The sequence below is a fragment of the Gekko japonicus genome, unplaced genomic scaffold (assembly GCF_001447785.1).
Source record: "Gekko japonicus isolate JY-2015 unplaced genomic scaffold, Gekko_japonicus_V1.1 scaffold105, whole genome shotgun sequence".
NCBI lineage: Eukaryota > Metazoa > Chordata > Lepidosauria > Squamata > Gekkonidae > Gekko > Gekko japonicus.
Window position 1 is genome coordinate 1,337,654 of NW_015167532.1, and position 22,815 is coordinate 1,360,468.

The 22,815-nt window shown below is 39.6% G+C and overlaps 1 protein-coding gene across 1 annotated transcript in view; it reads right to left on the minus strand.

Annotated features, from left to right (window-relative positions):
* Positions 1–22,815, minus strand: part of PAXIP1 (PAX interacting (with transcription-activation domain) protein 1) — a 28,549-nt gene that overhangs the window by 4,315 nt on the left and 1,419 nt on the right. The window contains exons 2-17 of the mRNA XM_015413435.1: positions 20,089–20,223; positions 19,387–19,430; positions 18,257–18,320; positions 18,036–18,149; positions 15,512–15,948; positions 15,313–15,424; positions 11,559–12,288; positions 10,430–10,524; positions 9,858–9,953; positions 7,986–8,123; positions 5,534–5,655; positions 4,806–4,990; positions 4,375–4,418; positions 2,694–2,761; positions 2,104–2,206; positions 36–204 (exon numbers count right to left, since the gene is read on the minus strand). Coding sequence (XP_015268921.1) covers positions 36–204; positions 2,104–2,206; positions 2,694–2,761; positions 4,375–4,418; positions 4,806–4,990; positions 5,534–5,655; positions 7,986–8,123; positions 9,858–9,953; positions 10,430–10,524; positions 11,559–12,288; positions 15,313–15,424; positions 15,512–15,948; positions 18,036–18,149; positions 18,257–18,320; positions 19,387–19,430; positions 20,089–20,223 — 2,656 coding nt within the window. The remainder of the gene's footprint in view (positions 1–35; positions 205–2,103; positions 2,207–2,693; positions 2,762–4,374; positions 4,419–4,805; positions 4,991–5,533; positions 5,656–7,985; positions 8,124–9,857; positions 9,954–10,429; positions 10,525–11,558; positions 12,289–15,312; positions 15,425–15,511; positions 15,949–18,035; positions 18,150–18,256; positions 18,321–19,386; positions 19,431–20,088; positions 20,224–22,815) is intronic.

Here is a 22,815-nt window from a genome sequence, read left to right on the forward strand (position 1 = left end):
ATCTCCTGTATTAACCAGTATCAGCATTTACTTACCTATGAACTTCTGGCCCTTGAAACATTCTTCTAACCATTCTGGAGTTACTATATGCTTTACAACAGAAATTGCTGTTAGGAATTTTACAGTTCGGGTCACTTTACTGGCTATTAAATGTGTGCACTTCTGGGCAGATTCTGCTACTTCACCCCCAAGAATGTAGAGTTTCTGAAAAATGCAAAGAGAACAAATTAGAACCTCTCATACATTGTTTTGATTACTAGAAACCTAACGTCTGGCAGCCGAGGGCATGAACCAACTCTACAGAAACTCTCAACATCTGAGGCAATTTAAGATGACAGGAAAGTTCTTTCTAAAATGGCCCAAGCACATAAGAACATAAGAGAAGCCAATAAGAACATAAGAGAAGCCAATGTTGGATCAGGCCAATGGCCCATCCAGTCCAACACTCTGTCACACAGTGGCCAAAAATGCCAGGTGCCACCAGGAGGTCCAGCAGTGGGGCCAGGACACTAGGAGCCCTTCCACTGTTGCCCCTCCCCCCCAAGCACCAAGAATACAGAGCATCCCTTGCCCCAGACTGAGAGCTCCTATCTATACCTTGTGGCCAGTAGCCACTGATGGACCTCTGCTCCATATGTTTATCTAATTCCCTCTTGAAACTGTCCATGCTTGTAGCCTGTGGCAGTGAATTCCATGTGTTAGTCACTCTTTGGGTAAAGAAGGATTTCCTTTTATCTGTTCTAGCCTGACTGCTCAGCAATTTCATTGAGTGCCCATGAGTCCTTGTATTGTGAGAAAGGGAGAAAAGGACTTCTTTCTCGACCTGCTCTATCCCATGCATAATCTTATAAACCTCGATCATGTCACCCCTCAGCCGTCATTTCCCCAAGCTAAAGAGCCCCAACTGTTTTAACCTTTCTTCATAGAGAAAGTGTTCCAAACCTTTTATCATTCTAGTTGCCCTTTTCTGCACTTTTTCCAATGCTATAATATCCTTTTTGAGGTGCGGTAACCAGAACTGTACACAGTACTCCAAATGAGGTTGCACCATTGATTTATACAGGGACACTATGATACTGGCTGATTTGTTTTCAATTCCCTTCCTAATAATCCCCAGCATAGTGTTGGCCTTTTTTATTGCAGTCACACACTGTCTTGACATTTTCTGAGAGTTATCTACTACGACTCCAAGATCTCTCTCTTGGCCAGTCTCTGCCAGTTCGGACCCCATCAACGTATATTTATAGTTAGCATGCAATCTACATTAACATACTAGTATGCCTCAAATGGAGCTGTGGTGGCTCAAGTGGTTAAGACGCTGAACTGCAGGCTGTGGAAAGTCGGTAGTTCAGCAGTTCGAGACCTGAGTGTGCCACATGACGGGGTGAGCTCCCGTCTCTTGTTCCAGCTCCTGCCAACCTAGCAGTTCGAAAGCAAGAAATTGCAAGTAGATAAATAGGTACCACTTTGGTGGGAAGGTAACAGCGTTCCGTGCACCTTGGTGTTTAGTCATGCCGGCCACATTACCACGGAAATGTCTTCGGACAGCGCTGGCTCTTTGGCTTTGAAACGGAGATGAGCACCGCAACCCTAGAGTCGGATTCGACTGGCTTTCAAGCAAGGGAACCTTTACCTTTACTTTACCTTATGCCTCAATTATCACATACCTACAAGTCCTCATTTTTCTTAATTTAAGACCAATTCATTATTTCTACAAATGCATAGTTGGACTCTTTTACCAGTGTTTCATAAACCACAGTATCTGTTTCCTAAACGAAAAAGACTGAACAATGTGCCATAAAAATCACAATTTTCATTCATATAAAAGGGGGATTAAGCACTAGTGTTCTTCTTTAAAATTATAAAATTATCAAAAATGCCTGGCAAGTGCAGTAGCCAGGATTCAACAAACTACAGGCATATCCAAGTTACTAGCCTCGCCCCACTTGTGTACCATTAAATAGAACTACTTGCCAAAGTCTTAGGATCCTAACGTTTTGCTAATCGTGCAATCTCCTGAACTTATCACTAAGAGACAGCCTTATAAACAGAAGAAGCGACTACAAAGTCTTTTCTTGTATTTAAGTAAAAGAAGAAATGTACCTTGATGTACTGATGAACCTGTGTAGGTTCAAATCCTGTGAAGAGCACCACTGGAGTCAATTCTGGTGTCAGTTTTTTAGTAGGAGTTGGCAAGTCTTCAATTCTACAAATATAAAATATTTTTATATTGAGCACAGAATTTGATGCATGATTCAATCTCTCAAATTATAGGTGGGACTGAAAATCTGAACAAGTCAAAAACCTGCCCATTTAGCACTACAAATATCCACCCTTTGGTTCAGATGGCATACTCTTTGGGCTGAACTAACCATGGGTAGCAGTACTTTAAAAATTATAAGTGATGCTTCAAGATCTTTTCTGTCCCCTCTCAAGTGTATGTGCTCTTCTCTCTCTTCCACGCCATGTTCCTTATCATTTATGTTGAATTTTAAAGCTTCTGAATTTGAACCTTCACTCCCACCTCCCCAGTACATATACACACATTTATCTCCAGATCATCAGCTATATGATAATGTAGCAATTACTCAAGGTCAATGTCTATTAAATTGAAAACTGCCTTTATAAATTTTGGTATCAATATACTATTTGCAAACCTGAAACTGGTGACGATTGCCTCCCCCACCCCTCACCTTGGCCGCTTGGTTGAAGGCTGAATTACTGATTCATTCTGCTTTGGTTTAAGCGGTAATCTCATACCCTGGAAATAAAGGGGTGGGGAGAGAACAATTTACAAACAAAACTTGTGTGCTGTTTAATTAGTCACCAAGTCTACAAGACCTGACATTGCTCATATGAGAGAAGCTCAATGTTTCAGTCAAGTCTGTCATGGATTACAACTCAGTTGGCAGACCCTCTGCAAACATATTCCATAAGCAAGCAGAATGGCTGCATGGGATGCACAGAGGTTTACAATGACACGGATGAGAGACTGCCCTGCCACATAGATTATTTTAGTAGGGATGTCCTGTTACAAAATTATTGTTTTAACTCCGTATTGGAACACTGGAAAGGGCAGTATTATCATTTTTTGTTAAATATGGCGAGCACTATTATCATGCAGGAAAACCAACCAAGACATACTGACACAATGCTCCCAATGTTTAATGAAGTACAAAATGGTAATTTTGCAAGTGCCTTCCCTTCTGCAGAGGCCGCAAAAATAGGAAGGGAGAGGGAGGAAGGGCCTCAGGCTTCCAGTCAGCTCTAAATTTTAAAGGGCCATGATTTTCAGTGGGAGTTCAGAAGCCAGTTCTATCCTCGCTGGAAATAATGGCCCTTTACAGTTTAACTGTACTGTAATGGGCAGTAGACCTGGCCTTTGGAGTTTGGCATCTAAGTCTACCATCTATTACTTAAAGCCCCCCCCCCCCCCCTGATTCCCTTTAAAGAGCTAATTACCAGTGGAGTTAGGCCTAGCCTCTGAAGATCAGAGGCCAGGCCTTCCCCCTGAAAATTATGATCCTTTAAAGTTGGTAGGGCCAATGCACTGCATACCAGCTTGGAACAGTGAAAGACTTCCTGACCTGATTCTGGAAATTTCCAATATTTATAAGAAGGAAAATATTGGAATAAGGAAATACTGAGAAATGATGGGCAATATCTGACACCATGAAAGCCTATCTAGGAAATATCAGACATTGTATCAGATTGGCAATATTTGATTTCCTAACTCTAGTCTTAGACAAATCTTTAACAATTCCATATAGCAAAAAAAAAAAAAAGAAAGACCGATTCCCCAGAAGCCGTTGTTTTGCCCTCAGCCTCCCGTTTCCCCCAGTTGTACTGCTCAGTTTCCCACTATTTGCTGTGCAGCTGCATTTTGACCTGCATCTCCCCTCAATTTTCCCCGCGTCTTCTTGGTCCTAAAAAATAAGGATCAAGAAGACACGGGAGAAATCGGGGGGAGATTCAGGTCCAAAATGCGGCCGCGCAGTAAATAGTGGGAAATTGAGCAGTACAACTGGGGGAAATGGGAGAGCGAGGGCAGAACAACTGCTTCTGGGGAATCAGATCATTGCAACAGTAAAAGGCTTTTGAACAGATTTAAAACTACTGATTTCTGATAATTGTGCAGGGGGTGCCTGCTTCAGTTGCTGGGCCTGATTATTTGGGAATAAGTCTGCCAACTATAATATTCAAGATCAGTTTGCCAACTATAATATTCAAGAATTATAATATTCAAGAACTAAAATCAAATGGTCTCATTGATGCACCTGCTCCACAACTTTTACAGTTTATGTTCTTTCTCCTTGAAGCAATTTCTCTGTTTGTCACTGAAACAGTAAGGATAAATAACCCAATCCAACATACCATGAGAAGGTCTGTCGATACCTTCAGTGGCACTCTCCAAGCATCTGACAGCCATAAAACAAAACAACAAATAAGAATACATTTAATACTGAAGTGGGGTTTTTTAAATCCAATACACTTTATTCCAGCCAGTCTCTTTAGACTCTTCAGCAGCCAGTCTCCTTAGATTCTTCAGCATCACATACATTCTCAAAAGACTGCATAGCAACTACAAGAAATCGTGGAACCACTGCGGCCCACACAGGGAAGGGTGATGCATACCACCTTTTGTTTTAGGTTCTACTTCCCATAAACCTCCAGCCACTGATTCAGGAGTACAAGCTGCATCCAGTCAGGCATGCCCAAACATACGCCAAGTCCAACAAGACTAAGCAGCAATATGTTTTCTAAGGAATTATTGGTAGGTTTGCATGTTTGGCAGGACTACTTACCAAGAAGGTTGAGAACAAGGTGCTGATTAGGAGCAAGTGGTTCTTGGAGGCTGAACACCGTGTATCGATTGTGCTGTATCTGCCGTAGTGCTTCAAAATTTCCAAGTAATATATCACAAAGCCATTGGGCATTCACACATGGTATTCTCCACTCTTTGGCTTTCTCATACTTCAAGCCTGTAGGCCTTTATAGAAAAAAGAGAAACATGTAAAAAGTATGTTCACACATAAACTAAGACGTCACTGACTTCTCCCTGGATTGTATACTACTTTTCTAAGCTGTTATAATTTTTATACACTGAGGTTGCACTCAAGCATAACAGATGATTTGCAAACTTGAATGTGTAACTGGCTTCAAGAAAAGCTCAAAGGGTAGTAAAAGCATACAAATGGAAATGATGCAGAGGCTGGCCTCCTTTTCCATCAAATATAAAACAAATTCACAGTGCAATCCTATGCAGTTACTCCAGTCTAAACCCATTCAAATGATCAGATTGGAGTAACTCTCTTTAGGATTGCATTGTTAAGACTATGATATGGTTTAACAATAAATAGAAGTAAGCTATCTACTATGATTCGAAATACCAGAGAAAAATAATCTGTCTTTATTCCAATAGCGATGTGTCTGAATAATCTGCGGGACTAGAGGGGCATTGATGCTACCAGAATTATCATTCCAGAAGATTCAAGAGAGTTACTACCGAATGCGACTGTGATACATTACTTACTCCTTGCAGATAAGAACAGTGTTGCTGCGACAAAGATAGCCTGTGTATTTTGCACCTGCTAAATAGGCCATCAGTTTGAGATCATCTCTGTCACTATCTACAAAACCCGTCACTGAGATTATCTGGTAAAGGAGAAGAACAAAATAATTATAAATAACTAATGCAAGAGTTGAAATAATAATTAAATGACTCAGCTATTCCTCCACATTTATCAATTAATGTACTACTAGAAGTATGACCCTGTTCCTAAACAGATTGCCTTTGCTGGGAACCAACCTTCCCTCACCTCTTTCAATCAATCAATAAACCTTTAATGGCATATACAACATTAGAATCAAAGACAGAAAATGACACAATCAACTAAAAGTCTAGGTTAATTATAAAATCATGAAACGGACTTTCCCAAATTTTTCACTCTCATCACATCCACTAAAAAATTGGCCACTGCCACAGTAATCTCTGCTGTTACATCGTTCAAAAGAAATTGGCATTTTATTTCATTGGAAAGGTGATGTTTACCATGCAACCAAGTGTTTAACCATTTTTCCCTAGCAGATGCATGCCACGAACAGTCTAACAATATGTGATCAATTGAATCAAGAGAGTTAGAACCGCAGTCACATCTCCGTTCATGCTTAGGAATATTTTGAAACCTACCATACAGTAGTTTTGATGGAAAGGCATTTACTCGAGCAAGAGAAAACGCTCTTCGGTGGCTAGGGCTATCAAGATTATACAAATACAGGGGGATACATCCCACAACATTCTTAAGACTTAATGTAGCTGAAGAACAGACAGGGGGATGAAGGGGCTGCAGTTTTTGAAGTTCAATATCTACCAGCCTCTGTTTGATTGTTTGGAAGATATACACTTCAGAGGAAAAAGCTAGCTCCTCCAAGGAGAGGCCCAAAGATCTTATTTTGGTTCGAATATTATAGTCCCAAGAGGTACTATGAATTTCCTTTAACAGAAAAGACAAAAGCGAACCATCTTCAATGTTAAAATATAATTTAAGCCAGTAACGGACCGTTAACACCCATGTCTTGGTTTCAATCAAACTAAGTCCTAATTCAGAGCACAATGCATGGTAAGAGACACAGTTTGGGAAACCCATAATTTGTCTAAAAAAGGATGATTGTATTGATTCAACTTCACAGTTAAAAGCACTGAACCATATAGGCACACCATAAAGAACTTGGGGTAAAATTTTAGTATTAAAAACTTTAATGGCGGCAGGCACAAATTGGTTTCCTTTGGAGAAAAAGAAAGATTTTAATTGGTTGGAAGATAATTTCCCCAAACTAATAGACCTTCTCCTGTGAGTTGCCCATTGGAGATTAAAATTGAATGTAACACCCAAATATTTATAACTCTTAACTTGCTGGATTTTCGCCTTACCAATATACCAGCTAAGGGGGACCCATTTTTTAGAAAAAACTATTGCTTTGGTTTTAGAATAGTTAATTTGAAGTTGATTGCCTCTACAATACTTCTCAAAAGCCCTCAGATATCATTGTAGACCTACTTTGGTAACAGAAATAATTGCTGTATCATCGGCATATAAAAGGAGAGGCACTGCTCTGCCCCTTAATCTGGGGGGATGGCCATTCACTGAATCCAGCGCACCAGACAAATCAGAGAGAAATAGGTTGAAAAGAAGGGGAGCCAAAACACACCCTTGTTTTACTCCTTTGTTGGTTGGAATTTTATCTGTAAGGGCCCTCACCTCTTTCCAAGTTTTCTGTTTCAGTTCCCTGTGGAACTGACTCAGCCACTTTCCATTTATCATTTGCTTTGAACATTCAACTGCTGCCAGACAAGCAGTCTTTCTTCTTAGTTATACTACAATGGGATTGTTCAGTCTAGGAAGGCTCACCCTACAGGGGTCAAAAGAACTTGAGTACTGACAAAAATGGTCCATTTCCAAAATTTTAAATATAAGGTAGCAGAATCATTGGGAGGTCATTTTCCTAATACCTTGAAATTAGCATGCCATAAACACCTTTATGCAATGTGCAATAAATTCAGTAATACTTAAGATAGATTCGGGTGGGTAGCTGTGTTGGGCTGAAGCAACAGAACAAAGTTTGAGTCCAGTAGCACCTTTAAGACCAACAAAGTTTAATTCTGTGTATAAGTTTCCATGTGCACGCACAACAAAACTAACAGCTCAACATCTTGAGGTAAATATGCGATTTATTTAGGACTTTTTTTAGGGTGGGGGAGAAAAAAAAATGTCACACACAATGGAAATAAACCTCACTGGTTTTCAGGACTTACTTTCAAATATGGTGCTTAGAACCAGGATGAAAAGAATCCCTAATTTATTCCTGTAATTGTAATTATTTCAACAACTGGGAAAAATGTGAGTGCTACAGATTATGCATTTTTCAGAGAAAATATCACTTACAAAAAACCCACAAAAGCAAAATACTAGATTTAGTTTTCTTACATGCTGAGAACATGGCTTCCCTCCTGGTGGAAATGCTACTGGAAAATGAAGAGCTCGATGGGGTGGTATCATTTTCTTTTTCTTTAGCACAGAATTCAGCCAATGTGCAGTAACACATCTCTTCCTCTCTCTCAAAGCCTACAATTCACATAAGCAGCAAAATACTATCACTGTAGATTTTAATTTACTACATTTTAGAAGCAGTGTACAAAAACTGATGCTTTAAAGAAAGATTGTCAAGAGGTACTTTTGATTTACAAAATTTTCAACTACTTTAAAACCAGTATGGGATTGATACTGAACTTCACTATAACCTGGGGAGTCGCTCCTCTTACATGGGTTCATTGTCTGAACTTTGGCAAGTTTCTCTCAGCCACAGTCCTTCATTTGGAAAATGATTTGTTTCACAAAGCTAACCAGAATCAAACAAAATGACGGTTCATTTTAACAAAGTAGAGCGCTATTCTAAAGATAGGAGTTTCCCTTGGGAATAACAGCTTTTTCAGATAACAGAATGAACTGCTATACCACAATATTTTAAAAATTGTCAAGAGGTACTTTTGATTTACAAAACTTTCAAAACTGTTCATCTAGTACAACATTTATTGTATTCAAGTTATTTTTCTGGAAGGTGGAAAGATCCAATCTGTTTTACAATTATAAAATTTTACTTTCTAAGACTGCAGCTTGACATATTGTCTACAGACATGGTTCCTTGATACATGATATCCTCTAACAGAGAAACATCACGGCAACACAAAAGAAAATACCTCTTTACACAATGAGTGATTAAAATGTGGCATTCACTGCCAGAGGATGTAGTGATGGCTACAAGCATAGACAGCTTTAAAAGACGATTGGACAGATTGAAGGAGAACAGGTGTACCAGCAGCTAACAGCCATAGTGACTAAAGGGAACCTCCACATTCAGAGGCAGTAAACTTCTGAAAACCAATTTTAACAGGCAACATCAGGGGAAGGCCTTGGCCTCTATGCCTTTTTGTTGGCTCTCCAGAGTAACTGGTTGGTCATTGTGTGAGTCAGGCTGTAGATGACACAGACCAGTGGTTTGATCCAGAAGGGCTCTTCTTATGTCCTTAATGAGGTCTAGAACTTACTGCTACAACAAACATATCACTATATCACACAGGCTCTCTGCTTTTCCTCTTCCCCTTCCCCGGCAGCCTCTCCCTGTGAAAAGTCTGGCCAAGCTACAAAAACTGTGTATTAAGGCAAGTCATTGCTGGGCCCAGGCAAGTTTGTGTAACATCAAGCTGTCTAGTAACCATCCACGTCTGTGTCAGTCGCACAAATTATATGGTAGCAAGTTGCCCACATACTTGAGAATGAATCACACTCATCCAATTCCAGAATTCTTTAACAAGATGTACAATTTCACAAGTGTACTTGCCACAAAAAGCATCACACCGGCCTAATTTGGAAGCTGGGGAGGACTGATGGATAAGCGGCAACAGTTTTAGTCTACTTAAAAAGTATTTGGTGTATCACGGTTATGGTGCAACTGCAGGGTTTATTCTCCACCTTCCTCTCCAGCTTAGAGCTCAGTAGGAAACAGCTGGCTTGCTATGGCCTGCTTCCAAGACCGCTGGATTGACTAAGAAGCACCAGTTCACTGATTCTTCCAGCACCTCCCAAAATGCTTGAGAGAACCATAGAGACTCATCCACACCATAGTGATCTTCATATGGGCTCTCAGCAACTTGGAAGTAAAGCATACACAAATGAACCCATGGCAAGCTGCATATCTCTAACAGGAAAGAAGACCTTTTGCCATTTGGTAAATGAAAATGCTGTTCTTGGTTAAGACTTGCAAGTCAGAAATTCAGGTCACTGTGTATTCTCTTGTCTTACCTGAGCATACATATTACTAAGTTGACTTTCACAGAGAAGATGTGTACATCGGCTTGTGAGCGTGGGATCTACTGTTCCACCATGTGTTTGGATTATCTAGAAAACCAATAAAAACTGCAGACTTTTAAAAGTTTTCTAATCTAGCAGCCTTCCTTAAGAATCCATACTATATCTATGACACAAACAACCCACTTATATAAGAATGTTTCATAATATCAAAGAATCATGAACAATAAGATGTGGACAATTTTAGCAGGTGAGCTCCAGCTGTAGCCAGTAATTAAAAAAGGTAAAATTTACATTTAAAGTCAGCAAGAGGGTGGAGTGAATAGAAGGAAGAGGATTGAGAGGATCAGATTATTATTGTATAGTTTTCAGGCGACAGATTGTTATGGCTTTAACATTTTTATTTTATACAGCATTAGCTTAGACAGTATTAAAATCAATCCACTGCTTTTTTCAAAAAGTGCAATTTTTTAAATCCAATGTTGATTTAGAACAGCTCTCAAAAAAACAACAACCCAATACTGTCACAAATGAAACAAACAGCAAAAAATGAGCCAAATACTTACCCTTTTCCATGTTGCCAACAGCTGTTTATCAGACATTTGTTCAGGATAATCAGCAATTGCAAAAACGCAACCCAATAAGAAATATTCTTCCGGAACTAGAAAAGTAATACAAACAAAATTAGTATGAAATACTCTACAATATCATCTTAGACCACAGCTAACAGCATAATGAATTATTAGAGATCTAGGTATGCATTTACTCTTAGATCAGCTATTATAAAAAAGAATGCCATTTGCCCTAACTACAGAATATTTGTAAGGGGAAGTCAGCCCCCCCCCCAATACTGATGATTAGTGCTGCAGAGGAGATGCCTCTACTCAGAATATTCCACCAGTGCAGCATTTCTAGAGATTGGGACAACCCTTTGTGCAAATCATCCCAAGGCTCATTGTAGGGGGATTCTCCTCCTACCAGTGGTAAAGCTCCATACAAGGTAATCTTGAAAACTTGTTTTTTGTGTACAACTTGGTGAGAGCACTCTGGGTTTAGTAGGAAACAGACTATGGGTACACAAACTACTCAAATTTATTGTTAAGTGCATTTGAATGAAGAGCAGACTTCAAAGAATGTATTCTGCATACCAAATACAATTCATCAATGGAAGAAAGTCTCTAAAAAGAAGTTTGAAATGTAGAAAAGAAATCTGAAATGCAGAACTGAAACAAAATTTTGTATGTAGTCCACCACTGCAGTTAAACACAATGCCCTCCCAACAGATTTTCAAGCTTTCCTGGAGATTAGTATGCAATTTATGTGAGGTTTCAATTAACTCAATAATACTGAAGATGACACTGTTTACAACACTGTAAATGTATTCTGACTCAGACAGTATCTTAGTTGAGCTTTGTAAATAAATATTTCACCTGCGTTAAGAGAAAAATCTTCACTGAATACTTCTGAAGGTACAGCTACTGTACCAAGATACTTTTCTTTTTTGCAGTCAAGTCACAGCTGACTTATGGTGACCCTCATACGATTTTCAAGGCAAGAGACATTCAGAGGAGATTTGCCACTGCCTCCCTCTACAGGGAAACTATAGTCAACTCAAATTAAAAATCCTTAGTATTACACATTCTGAATGTTAACCTAATAATCTTTGCGCAAGAACAAAATGGGTTGATTACTAACTTTCTGCAGAAGGATCATGCCCAAACAATTGATGTTGCTGCAGCTGCTGTGGCTGGGGATGTTGTGGTGGCTGAACTGGAACCTGATGTTGTAGCACCTGAGAAGTTTGACTCAAGTGTTGTGATGGTGGATTTTGAATTTGTTGTTGTTGTTGCTGCTGCTGCTGCATTCGCTGCAAATGTTGCTGCTGCAGTTGTTGCTGCTGAATTTGCTGTTGATGCTGCAGCTGTTGCTGAAGGTTTTGCTGTTGTAGTTGTAACTGTTGCTGCTGTAGCTGTTGCTGCTGTAACTGATGCAACTGCTGCTGCAAGGCATGCTGTTGTTGAAATTGTAACTGCTGCTGAGGGCGATGGATCTGCTGTTGGGAATGCAACTGCTGGGGAGGAAACTGTAGCTGCTGCTGAGAAAACTGGTGCTGATGAACTTGCTGCTGTTGTGGAGCAAACTGATGAGGTTGTTGAGGAAAAGGCTGCTGAGCAACTGGAGGTTGCTGCTGCTGCTGCTGCTGTTGTTGCTGCTGCTGCTGCTGCTGCAACTGCATGATTTGCTGAGGCTGGAGGTGCAAGAGAGAATGGTGCTGCTGTTGCTGCTGCGGTTGATGTTGCTGCAGTAAGTGCGTTTCAGGCGTCATTTTAACTTGACTAAGCAACACTGCATTTGAATGTCCCTGTTGGCTGTGGTTTACCTGCTGCTCTAAAGTTTTTGTAGGTGCTGAAAGGGATTGTAAGATCTAGAAAACAAAGGTGATGTTTGTGATCTTCATATTTCTATGAAAATTTAAAAGCATAAACCAAAGGTGAACAAGTTAGGAGTATATATCATTAGGGTTTCATAAGAAGGCAAAAGACCACTGATGCACTGAAACAGAAAGCAGGTGTCTGCTAGATTTCTCTGCTAAAATGAACATGTATGCTATTTTTCAGTGCTCCTTCACAAATGTGATTTTTTTCAAAGAACTAATGCACTGATAGCACACTAGGCAATTTCACAGAATGTGTGAAAACTCCAGGAAGAAAAAAGCAGCATTAATGTTATGTTTTGCATTAATGTTATGTTTTGCCACAGGAAGTGGTGGCAGCTACAAGCATGGACGGCTTCAAAAGGGAATTAGGTAAGCATATGGAGCAGAGGTCCATCAGTGGCTATTAGCCACAAGGTATAGATAGGGACTCTGGGGCAAGTGATGCTCTGTCATCTTGGTGCTTGGGGGGGGGGGTCAACAGTGGGAGGGCTTCTAATGTCCGGGCCCCACTGGTGGACCTCCTGATGGCACTGGTATTTCTGGCTACTGTGTGATACAGAGTGTTGGACTGGATGGGCCTTTGGCCTGATCCAACATTGGCATCTCTTATGTTCTTATGTTCTTAAAATATAGTAAAGGAAATGCAATATTTTAATGCAAACCAGTATAAACAGAATAGAGACACTTTTTCCTCTTCAACCATGATGTATGAAAGAATTATTACATCATCTAAAAGACAGACAAGCTTGGTTTCCATTAACTATACATCTATCTTCCATCTTTAAATTTAAATACCTAAGGTCAGGCCCCACTCTGATAGGCAAATACATGCAACAGAGTCAGTCAGGCAACGAACCCAAGCAATCACCTAGTTCTGCAGAAAAATCCAACCGGGGGGGGGGGGATCCCTAATTTTGTATTAACACCCTCCCCAAGTTAATTAAAAAAAAAAAAAAGAGTTGATGGAGGCAGGGTGACACGGTGATCCAAAATGGCACAAGAACACCATCAGTGACTAGAGGGGAAATGGGTTTTCCTGTCTTATATATGTCCCTCCTTGTTTTTACAGATAAACAGCTGCATTCAGACACAAAAATCAACCATTGTTAACCAATTTAACTCACACTAATGTATCCACACACCACAAATAGCCAAAATTAGTTTCTAACTGGGACCTGCTCTACTCCACACAAGGAAAGGAAGAGGAGTGAGGTTGAAGAAGAAGAGGTTGGATTTATACCCTGCCCTTCACTACCCGAAGGAGTCTCAGAGCGACTTACAAACTCCTTTTCCTTCCCCTCCCCACAACAGACATCCTGTGAGGTAGGTGGGGCTGCAAGAGCTCTGACAGAAACTGCTCTTTTTCAAGAACAGCTGTGCCAGAACTATGGCTTGCCCAAAGTCATCCATCCAGGTGCAAGTGGAGGAGTGGGGAATCAAACCCGGTTCTCCCAGATTAGAGTCTGTGCACTTAACCACTACACCAAACTGGCCCAAGGCTGTCAATCAAGCACGTTTTAACTTATATATATTTAAGTACACCACCCAAACACAGCTATAGCTTCGTTTGCTATCACTACAAAAGTAAAACCTGAATGTTTATTTTCAACTTCTACCTGATTTTGAACCTTTTCATCTACTACAATCAACTGAAATACGACACGTAAGTTTACGTAAATGGGGAAACATTCTTTGTGAAAATTGGAGAAGACAGCTCATGCCCTCAACCAGTACTACCTATTGGCAAGCAGAAGTTAATCCCTGGAGTTCTGATTCTAAAACAAAATACTTGGAAGCACTGTTCCCTCTAAGCTGAGTTAGTGTGAGCTAGCTCACAGCTTTTTAGCTTCTGGCTCACACATTTTTGTCTTAGCTCAGGAAGGAGGGCTCCAGAGCAAGCTAATGCATGCAGTAGTCAAATCGCTCGCTCACAACTTTTACACCAGTCGCTCACAAAGTAGAATTTTTGCTCACAAGACTCCGCAGCTTAGAGGGAACATTGCTTGGAAGTACGCCCCACTGATTTCAAATAAACAATCTTCTAAACAAATCTGTGCCTTTGAGTTTAAGATAACTTGCTCCCAAATGAATTACTTCAGGACTGCAATGCTTAATAACTTGTAACATATTTCTGTGCTTTTAACCTACCAAATATATTGGGACCTAGTGGCCAGAGCAGCTGAAAACAATACACTTGCATACTCCCTTTGGATGACTGCCATCCCACCCATATGAATAAACCTGCATAGGAATCTTTATTCCAGGTTGTGCTGGAGTGATGTCTTCTCAAGTAAGGTGAGCAACCACTGCCAACAGAGGAAAGCTCTAGTGATGAGAATGCAATGGCACTCCTGTGCTATTGCAGGATTTAAGTATCATGCTGGCTGGCTGGCTAAGGAAATTTGCACTCATGCTCTTTAGAGCAGGAAAGCAGACCTAGGGAGTAAGAGGAAACAAGCCATATGCCCCCCATAACCCTTCTTCCCTAATTCCAAGGCCACCAGAGGCAGCCCTAATAGATGCCACATCCCAGCCCTATCTAAATCAAAACCCAAACATATCCACACAGCACAACACTTTAAAACAAGTTTGCAATGAGTTAAAATGGATTAGGACTGCAACATTATTACTTACTAACAGATCTAAAATTTTACTCAGATAACTCAAGATCCTTAATAAGGCACATTTTTTTAAAAAACCGACATTCTACAGTACTTATAAAAACCTCTGGTAGCATGTGCCACCTTTGAAGAGGCATTCCCCTTCACTCTGACATCAGGCAATACCTTTAAGATGATGCCTGCTCTGAGATTCCCACATCATCTAAAAAACACAAAACAATATGCCTTTTGCTTCAAAAATGTTTTTACTTGTATGCAAGTATAATTAACTAGAACTCATACAATTTATGAGTTAAGAGTTCTTTAATTGGGTGATTTCATAGTTCACAGTACTGAAGCAAAGGTTCACTCTCAAGAAATGGTTCATTAATTTATACTTTAAAACACTTACATGTGCTACATTTGACGGCCTATTAACTTGCTGAATATCAGCATTATTAGTAATATTCCTTAATGTCCGAACTGCCGTGCTCCACGTAGCCATCTTTTCAGGACGTCCAGAACTTTGAGGATTTTGTACCGATGCTATTATGTTACTTCTAATTTCCGAGGACAAAATACTGCCAGGTACAGGTGGAACATTGGCACACAAATTAATCAATCCGGAATCCTTGCCAGATGATAATCTGTGCTTTGCAGTAGCAGCCTGCGGAACTTCAGCGGGTGTCCAGTTCAAGTTTCTCTCATGCTTTTCAGGAGAGGAATCTGAAGAATCATCAAACATCAGTTCTCCTTTTGTTTTGTTAGCATCAATAGATTTAGGTGAAAAAGGTGGATCACCCAAAGGTGACCCTTCTCGAGAAGATGCTGGACTTGATAATTTTTCATCTGTACTAGCTTCATTTTGAGAATCCTGATCTTCATTTTCCTCCTCCTCCTCTTCTTCCTCCTCCTCTTCCTCATATATAATTAACCGAGGATGGTAGGATGCCTCATCTTTTTTGGTTTTATCAGAGATGGAATCTAAAACCCAGTCAGGTGTCACGATTTTAACATTCTCCCGTTTACATGCGCATTCATATTTTTCCTGAGAAGAATAAAATGTTACACAGTTTTTCCTTCCAGTAGTATTTATAAAAAGACAGTGTTATTTAGATAACTGAATACTAATTTTAAACATTTACAGTGTTGAAATAAACCATAATTAATTGTGTTCTTCATTTTCTAATATGCTAATGCCCTAAAAGTGTGATGAGTTATTTTCAGTCTATTTAAAATTACTATAGTACATTAATATGTGCAAACAGTTTTGAAATTCTCAGCAGTTACTACAGTTGTCACCCATGCTACTTTCAAAATCTGAAACACTTTATTTAAATAAATACTGCAAAAAAATCACAAAATTAAAAAAACCTCCATGTGCCAGGGTGAACTCTATCATGAAATTTATCATTCCAACCAAGATATTTATCTCTGCCATCGGTAGGGATATTTTGCCAAAAAATGTTATTCTTATTTATAAAAATTCCAATAAATTATAGGACAGTGACTAATTAAATGTCCAGGCCAGCAGTCAGGAAAGCATCAGGGTCGCTGATGTTTATACAGCAGCACAACTGATCTTCCTGAAAGAATAGTTTTTGCCACGTAAGGATGCTCAAGCTGTAGCAAATCCCTTAAATTACGTGATTTGTGCCCTTAAGAAAAACTGACACTGTGAAATATAGGCACAATGAAATAGATCTAAAAAGCTGGGATAATTTAAACACATTTTCAATCTATCCCATATAACATTTTTTACAGGATTAAACATTTAATTAAACGAGATGTGTTTTCTATGATATGAAAAAATAATTTTATCTGAACTGATTAGAAAATATGATGGGTAGCATAAAATAAAGTCTGAAATGTTATTGTCACCAAAGGTTGCACGGCATATTTTTATGCCCAACCTTTAGATAAGGAAGAACCACCTCTGTGTTTCCTTTCAGAAATGGGACAAAATTTTAAACGTAGAAATATCACTGAACATGTGGAATTGTATTTGAGTAAATATCCTACTGAGTTTAAATTCATTTCATCTGAAGGTGAATTTCTTCAAGATTATCACCATTGGTGCTTGACAACAGATCAATTGACAACTACTTATCATATGCATCCAGATGTATGCTACAGTTGTGACTCCCAACAGACAGACTTGCTACATGTTTTTGGTCATGCCCCCAGATACAGGTACAGCAAGGCATAACACCCCTAAGAATCTAAGACTATGATACAATGCTATTTCAGATAAAACATGTACACTAGAGAGCTAGGACTGGTACTCCCAAACAATGCATCACTGCTTGCGGCTGTTTCCTGTTTCTACTAGCTGATATGCTTCATATTTATTGAAATTATTTTCATAAAAGCAATAGGACTTGCTCTGATAAATTAATAATAAACCCAGTAATTATACTTAAGAGTTGAAAAAATATTTTTCAAAAATATTTTTTTTAGTTGCTAGTTATCAGAAATTTATCAAGATCTGTGTTGCCAAAACTTTTATATACAAACCAGGAAACTGTAATATTTTCCAACCCGGTTCTGGGAAGCTTTTTACAACTTCCACAGGAACTTTTGCATCACAAAGCTGAAAATAATCCTTGAGAAACTTGAGTACTAGGAGATTTTCAGTCCAGCAAAAATTGGCCATTTAGATATGCAAGTGAAATACAGGTGAAGCAAGCTTGGTTGCACACATACCCAGTTTGATGATGTCACTCATTACAGGCATTATTTGCTGTCTAATGAGAGATCTTTACAGTTTTTCATGATTTCGCCATAGTAAATACTAAGTACAAAATAAGTCTCTGACATTATTAATCTCTAATCAGTTATCATTTATGAGTTACACAATGCTGGTTCTAAAAGAGATTCTTGGAGGAACTCATTGTTAACGTTTCTGCATTGGTAGGTCATCCATTTATTGCTATTCTCGCTTTCATTTTTTTAACCCATTACTAAGCCATGCGGACCCATGATTGTTAAATTTCCTTATATGTATCTCTTAAATCAACCCTATCTATCCCTAAAAACGCCTAAAAGGCTGGCAAGAGAACCCATGTTGATTGCCTCTCAGCAAGGCAAAGCAGAACAAAATAGAGAAACAAGTACATACAATAAAACACTTACCCCTTTTGGTTCAGGTACAATCAAATGAGTGCATTTTTTATTGAGTCTCAACTGGCAATCCCCACCATAAAAAGTAATCAAAGCCCACAGCGTACTTCGATCTTCAGAAGAAACCTACCAGAAAGGGAAAGTTATTTTCATACCAAATTTTGAGAAACACATTCTAGTTAGATATCTCACATTCTAGATATCTCACATTCTAGCAAACAATCCATTCTTACCTGAGATGGACAAGCAACAACTCCAAAAAAGATCTGACAGGATTCTGGGGAGAAACCATTCACTCTGACAAAGAGAGGCGTCAAGGATAATATAAACACAATTAAATTCTTACTTAGGTATCTTGGCTCTAATTCACTCTTCCTGGCAACTACCCATCCACCTATGTGTAATATTTAAAGAAATCTGTTTCAATGAATCCGAAGGAGCTTAGATACTAAGTCTCTCAGCTCTAGCTTGTACCCAGAACTGAACTTTACTTGTATTGTAGGTGCCACTGGACTCAAGCCTCTTCCCACATCTGATTGTTAACTCTTGAATTTGTATCACAGATCTTTCTTACATCCATAAATGGCCCTTCCCGACAATAACACCCACCCCACCCCCTACAAGTAATGGTTGAGGAGGTTCTGTTCCACTATATCTGATGAAGTGTGCTTGCACATGAAAGCTTATACCGTGAATAAGACTTTGTTGGTCTTAGAGGTGCCACTGAACTCAAGCTTTGTTAAACACAACTAAGTTACCATTAAAATGTGAAAACAACTGACATAATTTTTTTACCTAGCACTCCTAAGCATGATCTGTGAAGCGGCTTACTCCACTAAAAGCAAAATGTTACACATAAAACTATTTTTTTTCAATTACAAAAACAGTTATTACAGTCATGTTATATCAAGCCATGGGTAAATAAGATATATTAAATCAAGGTACACAATACCTAATCTATTTCATATAAAACATTTGCATGTCATAAATTAGGGAAACTATAGAGAAACCTGAGCTGTGAAAGCCCCATTGTCATTCTACTGCATTGACAGCTGCAAGGGGGAAATGATATATGCCTGTCGCCTGACCTAGCACTTAACTGCCCTCATTCCCCAACTCCTAGAGAGCAATCAGCAAGTTGAATCCTCAACATGCCATTATTTAGTGCATTTCTTCTTAACTTGCAAAGTAATATTTTTCTACACACATGGGGAGTCCCTAAGCATGCTAAAACACCTACCATGGCTGTGACTGACCCTGTTACACTGTCCTTCTGATTGGCAGGCACTCAAATGTGAAGATTCTGATCAGGAGGAAAGATAACACTATTTTAGGACATTTTAACTCAAGAAAAAAAGGATACGGCAGAAGAGCTCCACATCGAACTGACAAAATCACCCAGGAAGGCTGAAAAGAATTTTTTAAAAATGCATCTGTTAAGTTGATCACAGACACACATATCACATTCCTAACAATAGCTCGGTTTCTAGTTATTGGAAAATATGTAGCAAATTTAAGTTAATCAGTATGTTTCACAAGTGCTCTCTGAGAAGCAGGTGAACGTATACACAGCACAGTAAGATAGCTTCATTCTGATTCATGCATTGAACCTTGGAACACAAATGAGCTTTAGCATGTCCAGTGGGATTTTAAAAAACAAGCAACTTTTCCCTTTAAAAAGCAGATCCCATATGTTATACCACAACCTATTTTTCAAACTTTCCTCACTTGCAGAAAGGGTTTTCCATGCAGCATGGGTGACAGCTGTTCAAATAATAGAGTATAAACCTCCTGCAGTCCTTTTGGATCCTGGACAGAGGATTTCTTGATTCTCCCTTTACCAGCGAGGCAATTTGGGCTATCAACCAGTACAGCGCTGGCCACTTGGCAGAGGAACATGCTGAATTCTCTTCCTATTATCAGCGTAAACATCCTCTCCCCCATATACAGTACTTTTTTGCAGATCAGGGCAGATCCTCAGGTACAGAAGTGAATAGCTCCCTGCTCTAAAGCAGTTTGCTGCAGGAAAGGATATACAAACAGTAGTAGTATTATAGGTCCTCACTTTTACTACAGGAAGATCAAATACTTCACGTGATTCTCCAACTTCGGGATTGTCTCCATCTTCTGAAATTATGTGTGATGCCAGAGCATTATAGGAAACCTCCTTTGCCTTGCCGTCTTTCAGAAGTCGAATTACCTAAAGAGAATGAAAAATAACTTTTCATTCCTTGCAATCTCAGATAAACATTGCTGTTAAAACTGTGCTAAAACACAAACTGCATTCCTGGAGTTTGCTCATTATAGTCATCTCTCTCCCCAAAAAACTGGAAGATGAAACATCAGAGGTTGGAATGAGACAGTGGGCAACTCAGCGTGGTTTCTTCCCTACCATGTGTCTCTCTTGCTGGGGCCAAATAATATATACACTGTGAGCCAGCATAGCTAAATGAAATGTAAGATAATGAAAATATTTTTTAATATTTTTTCACTGCCTAAAGCAATGGCAAACCACCTCTGAATGTCTCTTGCCTTGAAAACCCTACAAGGTCACCATTAATTGACTGTAGCGTCACGGCAAAAAACAAAACAAAAACCAAAGTATATTGCAAAAAAATATCTCCAAAGTCCCATTAGTTCTATTATAAATTCAGGGAAGGGCCATGGCTCAGTGGTAGAACATCTGCTTGATATGCCAGAGGTCCCAGGTTCAATACCCAACATTTTCAGTTATGAGGATCCGGTAAGTAGGTGATGTGAAAGACTTCCTGAGACCCTGGAGATCCACTGCCAGTCTGAGTAGACAATACTGACCCTGATGGACCCATGGTCTGATTCAGTACTAGGCAGCTTCATGTGTTCCACATGTCTGTGGACTGAGAATAGTGCAACTCTGCTTAGGACTGCACTGCAAACCACTGCTATGAAAAACTCACAAGGCAGTTGATATAACCCACCCCCGGCTTCTTACACATAAAAAGCTGATGTAATCTGGGTTAGCAACTGAGATCACTGAACAATTATAGAACAGGAGATACCTCATTTATTTCCGATATCTAAATTTCTCCCCTATAAGGAACCCAAAGCAGCGTACAAGGTTCTCCTCTCCTTCATTTTATTTTCGCAACAACCCTGAGAAGTAGGCAATACAAGGTACAAATGAAGTAAATAAATAAGAATACAACTGTATGGGTGTGTGTATATGCAGACTAACTTTTAAGATCAAACAATAAAATGTGGAGGTTCCCATGGTTCAAGGAAATTAAATGATCCTAGTATTCATGATACAAGGCCTTACCTGTTGGTTACTCCCAATATGAGCGTTCAACCAGATGGGCCCACCGAAGAAAGCCACCCCCAAAAAAGGAAGACCTAGCTCTGGACGCCAGGACGAAAGCACCGACCCTGAAGACCGCCGGAAGAAGTAGGAGCCAAGCCGGAGAACAGCAAGCCCCACCACCTGGGTGCCGGTAGGCAGCCCCTGCCCCTGTACCATGTGGCCGTAGATAGGGAAAGTAGACTTAGATTTTGTATGTAAACCGCCCAGAGACCCTTCGGGGTCAGAGTGGTATATAAGCCGAATGTATAAATATAAACTATCAAACTGTATAGCTACATACAAAGACACAATTGCTAAACTATAAAGAGGTTCCTATGTGATCACTTCTGTATACAAAGACTGAGTTCTCAATGCCCTCCTCCACCTGTAAGCCACTGTGCCACAGTCCCATGCCATTCCAGAGGGTCCTCTAGCCCTCAGGAGGGGCTTTTCATGGTTACTTTCTTCTCTGGCTCCAACACCTATTTGTTTGCCTTAGTTCTTCATCTATAAAATAAGAGCATTGATGAGCTATCCAGAACAGTTGTTAGAAACTAAGCAACAAAAACTGGAAAAGCAGTCTCCGTATAAAATCTTTACTGTTTGTAATATAAGCTGTGCCCAAAAGACAAAACGATGAGATTTGACGCACGCTTAGTTTAAAAAGAAGTACATTTCAGAATTTAAAATGGAACATTTTTAGTTGCAATCTGAAGTACACTCATGAGAAAGCAAGCCCCATTGAAATAAATAAAACTTGCTTCCCTCCTACAGAAAGTGGGCTGTTTCTCTATTGTTCAGAACTGGGCAATGAATTCTAAACAACTCACACCCCAGCAGGGAACAACCCAAGCCACAGAGGAAACAAAGTGAAAGGATATGATGGTTCCTCTTCACACTTATGTAAAGAACAAGAGAAGGTACTTTTTCGGTGGCAGTCAGGAATGAATCTATATTTGCAGAATGCACCTGTATTTACTGGCATATAAGAACTATGTACAAGAGTAACCCAGAGGGGAGGGGGCTTGTGTCAAAAACATTCCCTTTGTGTGAATCATGGTCAAAATCAGGGCCAGTTCACACAAACAACAAAATGACACAGAAGGGGGGTGACTACTTTCTTCATTCAAAGTGCAAGTGAGGGGCTTATATGTTTGAATATTCCCTTAATCCCTCTGCACACATAAAAAAAACCAATCCAAGGAGAACATTTTTCAGCCTAGCCTTTTCCCACATTCCCCTCCCCCCAATACACCATACATAATTTTGACATGGGAAACACCAAACACACTGCAAGCCCCCCCTTGGCAGCAGCCCTGATAAGGTACAGCGCAAGACAAACTTTTCCTAGTGACTACACTGCTGGAAGCTAAAATGCCTCAACAGAAGTTATCATGCTTTAGTCACACCGCGGAAAGACAAGCCTCATTGGAAAAGCCAAGGCCAGGAAAGGTTGAAGACAGCAGGGAAAGA